The 15,491-nt window shown below is 41.4% G+C and overlaps 1 protein-coding gene across 3 annotated transcripts in view; it reads right to left on the reverse strand.

The window, feature by feature from the left end:
* The window catches only part of SEC16B (SEC16 homolog B, endoplasmic reticulum export factor), a 203,089-nt gene that overhangs the window by 27,466 nt on the left and 160,132 nt on the right, over positions 1 to 15,491 (reverse strand). For all 3 annotated transcript variants that reach the window (XM_077277621.1, XM_077277622.1, XM_077277623.1), the window contains 4 exons: positions 7,275 to 7,376; positions 6,648 to 6,744; positions 2,754 to 2,833; positions 2,598 to 2,672 (listed from right to left, as the gene is read on the reverse strand). In XM_077277621.1, the coding sequence (XP_077133736.1) occupies positions 2,598 to 2,672; positions 2,754 to 2,833; positions 6,648 to 6,744; positions 7,275 to 7,376 (354 nt within the window). The remainder of the gene's footprint in view (positions 1 to 2,597; positions 2,673 to 2,753; positions 2,834 to 6,647; positions 6,745 to 7,274; positions 7,377 to 15,491) is intronic.

A 15,491-nucleotide genomic window follows, 5' to 3' on the forward strand; every position in this document is an offset into this window, starting at 1 on the left:
TCCAACTCAGACGCCAGCAAGGTGGAGGTGGGGTACTGATATGGGCTGGTATCATCAAAGATGAACTTGTGGGAACTTTTTGGGTTGAGGATGGAGTGAAGCTCAGCACCCAGACCTACTGCCAGTTTCTGGAAGACAACTTCTTCAAGCAGTGGTATCGTCGGTATCGTTCAAGAAAAACATGATTTTCATGCAGGACAATGCTCCATCACATACCTCCAACTACTCCAGCATGGCTGGCCAGTAAAGGTCTCAAAGAAGAAAAACTAATGACATGGCCCCCTTGTTCACCTGATCGGAACCCCATAGAGGACCTGTGGTCCCTCATAAAATGTGAGATCTACAGGGAGGGAAAACAGTCCACCTCTCGGAACAGTGTCTGGGAGGCTGTGGTGGCTGCTGCACGCAATGTTGATCGTAAACAGATCAAGCAACTGACAGGATCTATGGATGGAAGGCTGCTAGTGTCATCATAAAGAAAGGTGGCTATATTGGTCACTAATTTTTTGGGTTTTGTTTTTGCATGTCAGAAATGTTTATTTCTAAATTTTGTGCAGTTATATTGGTTTACCTGGTGAAAATAAACAAGTGAGATGGGAATATATTTGGTTTTTATTAAGTTGCCTAATAATTCTGCACAGTAATAGTTACCTGCACAAACAGATATCCTCCTAAGATAGCCAAATCTAAAAGAACCCACTCCAACTTCCAAAAATATTAAGCTTTGATATTTACGAGTCTTTTGGGTTGATTGAGAACATAGTTGTTGATCAATAATAAAAATAATCCTCTAAAATATAACTTGCCTAATAATTCTGCACACAGTGTATGTAGAAAAGTATAGTTTGCTATGGACTTTTGGGGAACGTTTCGCTTTGCGGAGAGTGTCATGCCACCATAAGGAGACTTATAGATGATGCAATGACCCTCTAGGAAATTAAATATGCAAATTCCCTCTTCAAAGATGAAGAGGACTTCAACTTTAGGACCACCTACTGGATGTAGCAATCCTAAAAGTCAATATTGACCCCATAGGACCTCCTCGAAGGGAGATGGGCCGACATCTCTGCTCTATGCACACTTACATTAATTAAATAAACAATTATCTTCTTTTCTTGTGATTTGGTCTCCCCAGGAATCAAACCCACAACCTCTATCAATGCAAGCAGCAGCTAGAGCTATGAGCCACAGCCTGCACTGATCAGAGCAGGAGAATTTAATATACTTGAAGCTGCATTGCGGATGTTGAATCCACAGGCAGATTTTATTGGTATGTAGAGATACATCTGTACATAGCAGTGTATTTCTATGTACCTGTATTCTAGTGGGAAAACAAATCATATTTTTTTTCCTACAATGTTACTAAAAAATAATGATAAAGAATGGCATAAACGCTATTTTCTACGCATTCTGCATGGTTTATCTCTCTTTCTGTTCAATAAAGTTGGGAGAGTTATGGGTAACACACAACTTATAGTTTCTTTTTTGCAAGGTTGCTAGTATGCCGCCTGTATAGTCAGAGAATCTGATGCGTAGTTAGTGTTCAGCCAGACAGGGGTTATTTTGTGTTTTGTGCCAGGATGTAAAGACCTTGCATTTGTTTTGTACACCAACCATAAAGAACATAATAAAACCGACATTCCGCTCTTTATTTTCTCTTTCGCTTCTGTTTTAATTGAACTTCTGTGTCAGTGGCTCTGACTGCATTTGTTCCAATTTGACTACCACTATGCGGCTAATCTTCCACAATGCTTATGTTGCTGTAATCATTTCTCAGAGCAAGGATTTAACCTGGGAGATTCGCAAACATGTTCACCAGCGGAATACAGATCACCATTTACTACAGCTGTATTCTGTGACTACGTGCTGCGTAAAACAGTCTATGAGTTTGATTTTCCATTACTCTACTCCTGCAAGCAGCGATTCTAAACGCAGAAGTACGTACGGTATATTAGAAAAGTTCTTCACACACTAAACTTTATTATACCAGATTAGTTTCATCCAAACCAATGTTTCATAATGCACAATATTAAAAATCATTACCTAAACGCTGACATTATGGCATTAAATATACTTGATTTTTACATAAATGCAAAAAAAAAAGTTGCAAATGGAATAGGTTGCAATGTGGGTTTTGAATGAATATGGCCCTTGTTCAACACAGACAAAATGCTATGTTTGGAAACACAACCCTATACAATGAGCAGTCATTGTGTTCTGACTAGTGATGAGCGAGTGTACTCGTTGCTCGGGTTTTCCCGAGCAGGCTCGGGTGGTCTCCGAGTATTTGTTAGTGCTCGGAGATTTAGTTTTTGTCGATGCAGCTGCATGATTTACGGCTGCCAGCCAGCCTGAGTACATGTGGGGGTTGCCTGTTTGTTAGGGAATCCCCACATGTATTCAGGCTGTCTAGCAGCAGCAAATCATACAGCTGTGGAGACAAAAACATAATCTACGAGCACGCCCAAGATACTCGGAGAACACCCGAGCATGCTCGGAAAACTCAAGTAAAGAGCACACTCGCTCTTCACTAGTTCTGACAGATTGCCTTTGATATCTAAGCAATGTTTTATGGTCAATGTGTGAAAAAAAATCACCTTTAAGGGGTTGTAAAGAGGAATTGCTCCAGTAGGCTGGTTTATCTGATTTCCGGGGACATTTGGATAAGTGACCTTAAAAAATGGAAAAGAATTAGATGTATCATAAAAGAACTTTCACGACTTAACCATACAGTCCCCAGACTGGTACCTTACCATGCTCTCTTGCTGACCCTGGTTCTCTGATGACACTGAACTCCTTCTCATCTTCTGTAGATCTTCAGTTTCTTTAATTCCTGCGGTAGAATGCATTATATAAAGGATCGGTGACTTCGCTTTGATTTGAGGGCATCACTGCTTTCAAGAGATGGTAGTTTGTGAACACCGTGTCATTATTTCATTCCCGGTGGGATTAAGGAGTTTCAAGGAGTCAAATCAAACCCTTTACAAGTCGACATCAAGCCTGGAAATCTGGAGCTATGTGCCAGAATCCTTCTTTAATCAACCTATGTCAAATTATTAATCTATGCACCCAGGATCCATGCAGAAATCCACAAGTGATTCATTATAGGAACTAATGACGGATAATGTTATACAAGTGGTGCTGCTCTCAGCTTCATGCCTCTGCGGTCCACCTTCTAATTCTCACTTTACAGGTTGATAAATATCATTTCTTACTTCGCTTCTGCATTTTGCTAAGTGTAGACTTTGGTTTGTGGTCAATCAATAATTAAGAAGCCTGTAGTCTGTTTTTATGTGTATATCCATTGATAGATTGCTCGAGAAATACACTGGGGCAGGAGGATCAATGTACAGAAAAGGGCATGCGGGCGTTTATTTTACGGTGTTGATCCATTTTCTGTCCTCTTCACCGTGATGAACATAAATTGCTAGCCAACATTTATGCCCGCTGACACAAAACAGTTTTTTATTTTTATTTTTTTTAGAAAAACAGCTCTTTGTATTGTGTACTGCTTATAAATAATCTAAGATATTCTTCTGACTGCATTAAAACGAGAATATCTTATGGAGAGCTAGACACATTGGTGCAACTGTTAGTTATAATTATGTTATATGATTATGTTACTATATGCACTACTCTATGGAAAAAAGTATAGAGACCCTTGCACTTTACACTTACAAAAACTTTTATGACATCTCGTTCTAAATCCATAGGTATTAATGTGGAGTTAGTTCTTAGCAGTTGAAACCACTTCCAACCTTTTGGGAAGGCTTTTTGCCCCTCCTTCCAGAAGAGTATTTGTGAGGTCAGACACTGATGTTGGTGGTGGGGACCTGGTTCTCAATCTCCTTTCTAATTCATGCAAAAGGTTTTGGATGTGGTGTGCAGCCGTCATGTTCTTCTTCACCAAACTCCACCAACCATGTCTTTTTGGAACTTGCGCACTGGGCACAGTCATGGGGAACTGAAAAGAGCCATCCTCAAACTATTCACACAAAGTTGAAAGCTACCATTGTCCAAAATGTCTGGTATACTGAAGAATTAATATTTGCATTCACTGGAACTAAAAAGCCTAGGCCACCCCATGTAAAACAAGCCCATAGCATTATCCCTCCTCCACCAAACTTGCCAAAATGAAGTCAGCCAGGTAACGGTCTCTTGAAACTTGCTAAGCCCAGACTGATCCAGTGACCTTGGAGCCGCATGAGACTTTCTCAGGAGTAGGTGGAACCTGTACTGACCGCAAACCCTAAACTGTCACCGCAACTAGAAGTAGCCGTGGGTTGTACCTAACACATCCTAGACACCTCGACACAGCTGGAGGACTAAATACCCCTATAGATGGAAATGGGAATTCTATCTTGCCTCAGAGCAGAACCCCAAAGGATAGGCAGCCCCCCACAAATATTGACTGTGAGTATTAGAGGAAAGACACACGCAGGCAGAAATCAGGATTTAGCAAAAGAGGCCACGCTAGCTAAATAGGAAAGGATAGGACAGAATACTAAGCAGTCAGTATTAAAACCCTAAAAATATCCACAGCAGATAATACAAAAATTCCACCATCTAACTAAAGACATGGAATGTATATCTGCATCTCCTGAGAATCCAACTTGACTGAAATATCCAAACACAGTCTAAGCTGGACAAGAAAAAACATTGAAAAGTACTGAATTGTAAAGCACACAGCATGTGTGCTGCAGAAACAAAACCAGACACTTATCTTTGCTGATTTGGCAGCAGGGCAGGAGGAACCAGACAGAGATGCAAAACCTCCAAGAACAATGGTCAACTGGCAAGGGCTAATGAATCCTGCACACCTAAATATCCCAGTCAGAGCTGCAATCAGCAGGGACACCTGCCCAGGATTGCAACCCAGGGACAACTGCATTACTATCAACAACCACCGGAGGGAACCCAATAGCAGAATTCACAACAGAGAAGGTTGATTCATCAATCAAGTTTACAGTCATTTAGGGTCCAGTAGTGCCGGCTTTATACCTCTGCATCCGATGCTTTGACGTTGTGCTTGGCGATGTAAAGCTTTTATGCAGCTGATCTGCAATAAAAACCCATGCCATAAAGTTCCTCTCACGCAGGTTATGTTCTGATGTAAATGCTAGAGGAGGATTGGATTCTATAGTTTGGACTCTGAAGTCAATAGAGCGTTGGTGACTTGTATGCACCATGCTCCTCAGCACTCGGCCAACCTGCTTTATAACTTTACATGATCTTCACTTTCCGAATGCAATGGTGCCGTTCCTAAATACTTCCACTTTCAGATAGCATGGCATGAAAATAATACATCTATTGGAATTTTTATTATTATTTAATGGCCTTCGGCTCGATCACAAGCCATAGTACCTTGATGGTTGAATGATCTGTAGGAAGATTGATCTTGTACAGCTGAGATAGGTCCACCAGGGTCTTCTCTGTCATTATCTTGCTAGTATCAAGCCATAGAGTAGCTGCTCTTCCTCTTTGTCTTGTTCTTTCTATTCTTCCGACCATGAAGTCCTTCTCCATTGATTGCTCTCTTTCTATGATGTATCCAAAGTAGGCAAGTAGTGGTTTGGTGATCCTTGCTTCAAGTGACATGTCTGGGTTGATTTGTTCCAAAATTGTTTTTTTTTTTTCTTCTCACCATCCATGGTATTGATAACATCCTTCTCCAGTGCCACATTTCAAAGGCATCAATTCTTTTGTCTTGCTTCTTTATTGTCCAGGTTTCGCATTCTTATGTTACCACTGAAAAGACCAAATTACGTATGGAATTCGCCTAAATTCAGTGATTAAGAGGTGTCTCAATACTTTTGTCCACATAGTGTATGTCACTAAAATTAATTTCACATTGAGTGCACTAAGTAACAATCATATACGCTTTTCTACAATGGAGCTCTATGGCGGTCAGGTGTCATGGCTTCCATCAAGACTGTGGACAATGTGGAACATATACCTTGTGAATCATATGCTGAACTATAGACATAAGCACATTCTGTACTTTACCTAAGATATGCAAAAATATCAAAAAAACAGATTTTGTTTATCAGTAGGTAAAGGCAATGTCTTCAAAAAGCAAGCTTCATTGTCCTACAAAACACCTACTACACCTGGGTTCTGGTTATTTACTGTTGGTTTGGGAACAAAAGCCTTGTAGCATTATCAGATAGATTTCTTGTGTTATTTTCATACAATGCACGAAAAGTAAAAAGTGGATTCGTAGGGACACAGGCAAAGAACCCCTCTTACAGAAGACCTGAAACAACTTCAGCCAATGTTAACAAAACTGTATTGAGATAGCAATTCTTATTCCTACTTTCTTGCACTCCAAGTAATAATTTCTGTGAAATCTCTTATTCATCCTATGCCAAGCATTACCATGTATTTCTACACATAAAAAAGCATTTATTACTTATCCACTGGTGGAATGGATTAAATCGGCTCTTGTGAACAATAATATTATTGTCCATAGGATAGAATATGAAAGTCATGGAGTACCGGCACAACTACGATTTATCATTTACTGTTTCCTTGGTAAATTCTGTGATACTAATGTGTCCAAGTTATAAAAAGTCTAGCTGAAATGTTGTTTTTTTTAATTCATGTTGGCATTTATTGAGGACATTAATAACAAAAATTACCCGTACCTGTATAAAGTGAGCTACTGGTGGCTTTTGGCAAGTGATAAGTTGATGTCGATGGAGGTGGTGGCTGGAACTTGCTATGTCCTACTGGAGGTTGAGTCTAAGAATATAATTTAAGGTCAAGTTGAGCAACTGTAAATTCTACTCACATTACGTCTGTGATATGCATTCGCTATTTACCGTGGGAATACATTGATATATGCCCATGGACTTCATTAGCCATACATTTGCCAAAAGAGTTTCCCTTTGGGATATGTTCATCTGGCTTACTTTTCTTTTTACTGCTGAGAAACAATGGCTAATTTACATCAAAGGGTATTCCCATCTTGACATTCCTGGCATGTTCATAGGATATGCCATATATATCTGAGAGGTGAAAGTTCTACCTCAAGGACCTGTATGATTGGTGTGCTACTGTATGCACCCTGTTTTTGTAACTCCCATAAAAGTGAATAGTAGGAAGCCACATCTTTATTAGTTCTCTTGCTCGATGGGTGGCAGAGTCCACCTCATCGGGTGGGAATGGAATCAAGAGAACCCGTTTCTCGACATAAGTGCATGTTCTTGATATAGAAGCTACAACACAAAAATCCAATTTTTAAAAGGCACCGTTTGTAATTATATTGTTACCAGAGATGAAGATTTTGGTGGAACTTGTGCCTCTCTTGGTGGGACTGCGGTATCTTTTGCTGGCTTGGACCGAAACCAATTAAACCATCCAAAAGAGGATCCCTGTATGAAAGAACAAGGTATATTGTAAATAAATGAAAGTACAAGATGGCTAACAACCTTTATGGCCAAAGCAAACAACTTGTCTCTCTTTGTTGCAACCTATTTGTATAAAATTGTTTCTTTGTCGGAAATGTAGCGACAATGGGCCCCCATATTTCATATGAAGGTATAGATGTACCTAGGCAGAGTGCAACTAAGACTAACCAGCCAACTTTCAGCGGCAAGAGCAGGAGTCAGGGCTGGCATGAGAAGTAGTTGGCCACGTATGACCTTTTGGGTTTGGGACAAAGGAAATAAAAAAACCAACAAGCTGCCTTTAAATTTCTTTGATTAACCAATTATATTGTTTATATGTCTGATATTACTGCATGCACTTTAGACTTGAGTAGGTCAACAATCTAATGAAAGAAAGAAGCTCCATTCAAAGTGTTTACATCTGGCTGCAGCTAGACCAAAAAAACAACTGATCAGTGGGGGCGTCTGGTGGTGGACACCCAACGACCTGCTATTCATGACCTATCCTGTAGAGAGGTCATCAGATCCTTATGCCCGGACAAGCTCTTTAATACATAATACCATTGCCTTACTTAAGAAAAAATCTACATATCTTCCATCACACAGTCTTGTAATTTGTACTAATATCTTTTTTAGCTGTAAATAATAGGCTATACCGAGCTGACTACATTATGCCTCCTAGCATCCGCCATCGCCTGAATTCTTTAATAAGCATTTTCCAGCAGAATATGATATTAAAAGCTTGTTAGCTCATTATAGTCCTGTCTCCACTCCAATGGACTGCTTTCCTGCTAAGCTGTATTTAAAGGCCCGGCTACTTGGGCAATTTCTAACGGCTCAGTGTGATTAATCCTGTAACAGCAATCGCTCATTTTCTAACTATTATGTTAAGAACATGGGATTAGATGTATAAAAGTCTGATTGAATCACACCATGTTTTCTCAGCTATTAATCATGTGAGATTTAATGACATTGTTGAATATTGTCCAACTGGCCCCAGTCTAAATGCTGGTCCGAGCGTACAGTATCTCTTGTAAAAGACAGGTTTTAATACACTCATACACCAACACCACTGTTTAAAGAGATATTCTCAAGTCAAATATTCATGGCTGTGATGGAAATATCTGTCTATGGATGACTCAATGTGTTCTGATAAATGTATTAGATATAGGGGACAGATGAGATTAGTGCATAGGTTAAGATTTATCTATATGATAGGATTGGGAACAGTGATTTGGTGGGAACAATAAGTTCAGGAAATAGACAGATTTAGGATAGAATCAGTTAATGTGTTCAGGAACAGCCTCAGTGTGGGAGGGTTAGGGCCATTTAACAAGAGGAACACTTCCGGGTTCTTTATTTGAGAGTAAGACATTAGATGGAGAGAGCAGTAGTTGGAGGTCTGAGGTCACGAGGAGCACGGGCTGTTCAGCAGCAAGACAACAACAGCCATAAACTCGGAGGGGACATTCCTGGAACATTCGGAGCCTACGGTCCAACTGAGGCACCGAGAAGCATGCCTCGGTATCTTCCTAGGAGAGGAAGTAGGACAGGGAATCGCATAAGGAAGTTGGGATGGGACTCAGAATCTGCAGAGCTGGACTGAGTATCCCAGAGGTCAGAGATGCCAAACAGGAAAGGGATAGCTCAGGGCGAGCGAACAGGGGACATCAGAACACGCTGTGCTATGAACTTTGAAAATGGAAAAGTTTGTGCCCAATACTACATGCTTCAATATGATGAAAATGGACAGTAAAGTACACTTAATTATAAAAGGAATTTGATGTCCCCCAATGTGTGTGCGGCAGTTCCTGAAATTGAAGAACAGGAGACAGCAGAGACCTGTCACCAAAATGTGAGTGTTAGGGTTCTTTCACACTTCCTTCGGCAGGCGGCCATCATAATGTGTTGATGTGTAGAAATTATTGAAAAACGTGTGTAACGCATCCAGCATTTTGATGGATGGGTCGATTGTGGTGCTGCCTGAATTTCTATTTATAAAATTCTGGACAGAGGGAGAGAGAGAGAGAGAGAGAGAGATTTTTTATCCCCGACTACAAAATCCTTCCAGGCATGCTCAGAATAGAAAAACGGGATACATCACTGGATTCCTGTTTTTGACGGTCAGCGACGGATCTTGTGCCCATAGGCTTCCATTATAGCCGACGAAGGGCAGCGCAGGACCAGACACTGAGCGATTTTCTGACGTGCAGAAAAAACGTTCCTCTGAACGTTTTCTCCGCCTGACAGACAGGAATTTTCCGACGGATCCAGTGCTCGACAGATGAAACGGATGGCCATCCGTCACAATCTGTCACTAATACAAGACTATGAGAAAAAACAGGATCCTGCAAAAAAATTTGCAGGATCCTGTGTTTTCAAAAGTTGAAGGATTTTGACGGGAGCTAAAAGTCGGAAGTGTGAAAGAAGCCTTAGGCTACTTTCACACTTGCGTCGGTAAGGGTCCGTCGCTATGCGTCGGGCCGACGTACCGACGCACGTTGTGAAATTTGTGTACGACATGGGCAGCGGATGCAGTTTTTCAACGCATCCGCTGCCCATTCTGAAGTTCAGGGAGGAGGGGGCGGAGGTTTGGCTGCGCATGCGCAGGAGCACCGATGCTGGGGAGCGATGAAGAAGCAGGAGGGCGGTGTCACAAGAAGATGCCCTGTGACACCCATCGGACCGGACCGCCCCCCCCGGGTGAGTATAATATAACTTATTTTTCTTCACTTGCAGGTTGGATTGGGGGCTTATCTACAGCATTGTAGAATGCCGTAGATAAGCCCTGAAAGGCAGTGGCTGCATCTTATAGCGGCAAAATCTGTTGACAGGTTCCCTTTAAGATACAGTACATTATTTAGATGAAGAGCTTATTTTACAAGCTATCAGTTATTATAACACAAACTTGGGTGACAGGTGGTCATTTAATTGCACGACAAATGTTATACATGATGATTGGTATGACTGCACATTCTTTTGCAATCAATATTTAATGAGTGACTCGCAATTATGATAATAAAAAAGTACAGATGCAAAGTAACGTTAAGAAACAAGCTGAGAACATCAATGCATGATTCTCACACACAGTGTGCCCATCACTTCTACACACGCTGCCCTATTAAAGGGAACCTGTCACCAGTTTTTGAGTCTCTGAACAAATGTCACCACCTTTATCTGGTCCTGTTTTGTATTCCACAAATGAGTCCATTATCTCCTGACTCCCCCTGTATACCACCAAAAATACCATTTAAATTGGTCCCACACTGTATGTAAATGAGGATGGTCCAATAGGGGTCCGTCCTGCGGTGTCTGCACCTCCTCTCTGCTCGTTATCACCATCTTCTGATTTTATTGACGTGGATGATGTACCCTGCCTCATCCACATGACGAAATGAGACTTTGCACCTGTTCAGTGGCTTCACAAGCCCGAGCAGGCGCACCTTGCTTTTCCCTACTTTGGGCAAAGCATAAAACATCACTGCGAAAGCACCGAGCGATGTGATTCTGGCTCCAACGTACCGTGCCACCGAAAATGACCAGAATAACGTTCTAGGCGCTTGCGCAGTGATGTTTTATGTTCTGTCCGCCAAAGTGCAACTGCACAAGCCTGGAAGCCTACTGCGCAGGTGCGAAATGTAATTTCTATGTGTGTATGACGCAGGACACATCATCCATGTCAATCAAAGCTGGATGATGGTGATTAGGAGCAGAAAGGAAACACAGACACTTCAGGGAGGATGCCCATCGAATCAGATCATCCTCATATAAATGCAGCCCGATAGCAATTAAAATGGTATTTTTAGGGTATACATAGGGAGCTAGGAAATGATAGACACATTTGTGGAATGCAGCACAAGAGCAGATAAAGGTGGCGGCATTTGTTCAGAGATTCAAAAACTGGTGACAGGTTCCCTTTAAGGTCTCTTATTGTTGATGTCTCATATTGTTGATAATGCCATGGTTTGCTGGTTTGATGTCCCTGTTCTATCCATGAAAATTATTGTTAAAAAAAAGTCTTCTACATTTCGGGTCACCTTTATCTAATTTTGTGATAAACTATACACAACCAAAGATGAATGTAGGAGAGTTTCAAGCATGGTCTCCTAAAGATATTGCACCTGGAAAATATTTTGACTTCCCCTCAAAAATGAAATATACGGTATATACACTCACTGGCCACTTTATTAGGTACACCTGTCCAACTTCTTGTTAACACTCAATTTCTAATCAGCCAATCACATGGCGGCAACTCAGTGCATTTAGGCATGTAGACATGGTCAAGACAATCTCCTGCAGTTCAAACCGAGCATCAGTATGGGGAAGAAAGGTGATTTGAGTGCCTTTGAACGTGGCATGGTTGTTGGTGCCAGAAGGGCTGGTCTGAGTATTTCAGAAACTGCTAATCTACTGGGATTTTCACGCACAACCATCTCTAGGGTTTACAGAGAATGGTCCGAAAAAGAAAAAAAATCCAGTGAGCGGCAGTTCTGTGGGCGGAAATGCCTTGTTGATGCCAGAGGTCAGAGGAGAATGGGCAGACTGGTTCGAGCTGATAGAAAGGCAACAGTGACTCAAATCGCCACCCGTTACAACCAAGGTAGGCCTAAGAGCATCTCTGAACGCACAGTGCGTCGAACTTTGAGGCAGATGGGCTACAGCAGCAGAAGACCACACCGGGTACCACTCCTTTCAGCTAAGAACAGGAAACTGAGGCTACAATTTGCACAAGCTCATCGAAATTGGACAGTAGAAGATTGGAAAAACGTTGCTTGGTCTGATGAGTCTCGATTTCTGCTGCGACATTCGGATGGTAGGGTCAGAATTTGGCGTAAACAACATGAAAGCATGGATCCATCCTGCCTTGTATGGAGCATCTTTGGGATGTGCAGCCGACAAATCTGCGGCAACTGTGTGATGCCATCATGTCAATATGGACCAAAATCTCTGAGGAATGCTTCCAGCACCTTGTTGAATCTATGCCACGAAGAATTGAGGCAGTTCTGAAGGCAAAAGGGGTCCAACCCGTTACTAGCATGGTGTACCTAATAAAGTGGCCAGTGAGTGTATATCACTAATAAAGATGGTGACATGTAAACGTTTGGGCACCCCTGGTCAAAATTACTGTTATTGTGAACAGTTAAGCAAGTTGAAGATGAAATGATCTCTAAAAGGCCTAAAGTTAAAGAAAACACATTTCATTTGTACCATATTTTTCGGGTTATAAGAAGCACTTTTGTTCCCCAAAATTTTGGGGGGAAGTGGGGGGGTGCGTCTTATAATCCAAATCTGTGTGCTGTAGAGCCAGCAGGGGGGCATATAGTGAAAGGGGGTCCATATCCAGGATAGGATGGGGGGCAGCGTGCCAGTAGCACAGGGGGGCAGTGTGCCAGCAGCACAGGAGGGCTATGTGCCAGTGTGCCAGCACAAGGGGGAAATATGCCAGGATGGGGGTTATATAGATAACAGAATAAGGGACATATATATGATTTGTAAAATGGACACTGGCATTATAAGACAGACCCCCATTTAACATGAAAAATTATTTTTTTCTCTTTTTCTTCACCAAATTTGGGGGTGCGTCTTATAATCAGGTGCGTCTTATATAGCAAAAAATACGGTATTTTGGACAAAAAAAATATACAGCTCTGGAAAAAATTAAGAGACCACTGCAAAATGTTCAGTTTGTCTGATTTTTCTCTTTATAGGTATATTTTGGAGTACAATGTACATTGTTCTTTTAGTCTATAAACTTCTCACAACGTCTCCCAATTTCCAAGCAATAAATTTTGTATTTCTTTCCTGACAAAGAAAAATGGTCAAAATAAAAAAACAGTGCTTTCAGACCTCAAATAATGCAAAGAAAATAAGTTCCTAATCATTTAGAAACAACAATACTAATGTTTTAACTCAGGAAGAGTTCAGAAATCAATAGTTTGTGGAATAACCATGATTTTTAATCACAGCTTTCATGCGTCTTGGCATGCTTTCCACCAGTCTTTCACACTGCTCCTGGTGCAAAAATTTAAGCAGTTTTTCTTTGTTTGATGGCTTGTGACTATCCCTCATCCTCTTGATTACATTCCAGAGGTTTTTAATGGGGTTCAGGTCTGGAGATTGGGCTGCCCATGACAGGGTTTTGATGTGGTGGTCTCTTAATTTTTGCCAGAGCTGTATATACAGTATGTTGTCATTTTTAAAATTGCAAAAAGAAAAATGGGCCGATGCAAAACTTTTGGCAATCTTGCAGATCTGTGCTCAGAAAACTTTGACCAAGGTTTCAGACCTTAATTAGCCTGTTAGGATTATGGCTTGTTCATTATCATCATTAGGAAAGGTCAGGTGATGCAAATTTCCCAGCTTTATAAAAACCCAACCACCTCTAACCTTATGCCAAAAAATAGCAGCCATGGGTTCGTCTAAGCAGCTGCCTGGCACGCTGAAAATAAATGGTGGAGGAACACAGCAGGAAAAGGCTACAAGAAGGTAGCAAAGCGTTTTCTAGTTTCGCTTTCCTCAGTTCAAAATATAATTAAGAAATGGCAGTTGACAGGAACAGTGAAGGTCAAGATAAGTTATGGAAAACCAAGACAAATTTCAGTGAGAGCTTGTAGAATTGCTAGAGAGGAAAATAAGAACCCAAGCATGATTGCAAAAGACAGATTTTGGAGTTGTGGTACATTGTTCTACTGTTCAGAGACTCCTGCAAAATATGGCCATCATGGAAGAGTCATTAGAAGGGAACCTCTCCTGTGTCCTCACCTTAAGATTTAGCGTCAGAAGTTCACCGGTATAGGGAAGAATAAATTCAATAAAGCTTCAAAAAATTCTTGATACAAACATAACACTATCTGCAAAATAGCTGAAGTTGAAAAGAGGATGGCTTCTACAAATGGATAATGATCCTAAACCCACATCAAAATCTACAATAGACTACCTGAAAAGGCGCAAGCAGAAGGTTTTACAATGGCCCTCACAGTCCCCTGATCTGATCTGAACATCATTGAAACTCTGTGGCTAGACCTCAAAATAGCAGTGCAAGCAACACAACCCAGAACTGGAACAATTTTCCAAGGAAGAATGGATGAAAATCCTTCAAACAAAAATTTAAAGACTCCTGGCTGAATACAAAAAGTGTTTACAAGCTGTGATACTTTCGAAAATGGGGTGCTACTGTGTACTATCAATGCATAGTGCCCAAACATTTGCATAGTCCCTATGTATATATACATTGTTTTGCATAAAATACATCTTTAACTTTAGGCCTTTTAGAGATCATTCCATATTCAACTTCATTAATTGTTCACATTAGCAGAAAGTTTGACCAGGGGTGCCCAAACTTTTACATGCCACTGTATATTTTGTTGTGCTCTTCTACTTAGATGTTTCTTAGTGTTATCAGTTTGTGACAAAAATGATTGCTTTGATAATGTAAGAGCCTCTTGTTTACATTTAGCAGATTCATCTATGGTCAGTGTACTGATGGACATAATTAGATGCGGACTCCTGTGCAAGAACAGTATATGACCCCCGTGTAGTCTAATAGCTCATCATAATGCAAATGCAAAATCCCACCTGCTTTAGAGGTGGAGGTGGGCACCCTTACCTCTTTGGCCTTTGTGCAGCTGCACACGTTGCACCAATGATGTGTCTGCCACCAGCTCAATACAAACGAGGCCAGGGGTGTATTATTACATGATTTGGCTAAGTGTACGTGGAGCGCCCCCAGACGCAGGGCAGCGGGGTACTTGGTACCGTGTCGCTCTGTCATGGTTCTGGGGATGTCACGGTGGCCCGACCCGGTCCGTGGCCCTGCTAAGGAGCATCCAATTAAAGGTGTAGGTAGAAGTCTGTCAAGTGTCCGTGACGCCACCTGTGGTATTCGGTCAGGATGACCGACGCTGCTAGGGGTCCACCGGGGTGATGGAATGGCAGCTAGATGGTATATCTTCCCACACGTGAAGTATGTCCCCAGGGCTTCCTTTGAGGTGTAGATGATGATGTTGTAGGTCGCAGTAAATAACGAGGACACAGGGTTGCAGTCTCTTTACCTTTTACTGTAGACTTCGGCATCCACAATCCAGAGCACTGCTAACAGGG

Source organism: Ranitomeya variabilis, chromosome 8, assembly GCF_051348905.1.
Source record: "Ranitomeya variabilis isolate aRanVar5 chromosome 8, aRanVar5.hap1, whole genome shotgun sequence".
Lineage (NCBI taxonomy): Eukaryota > Metazoa > Chordata > Amphibia > Anura > Dendrobatidae > Ranitomeya > Ranitomeya variabilis.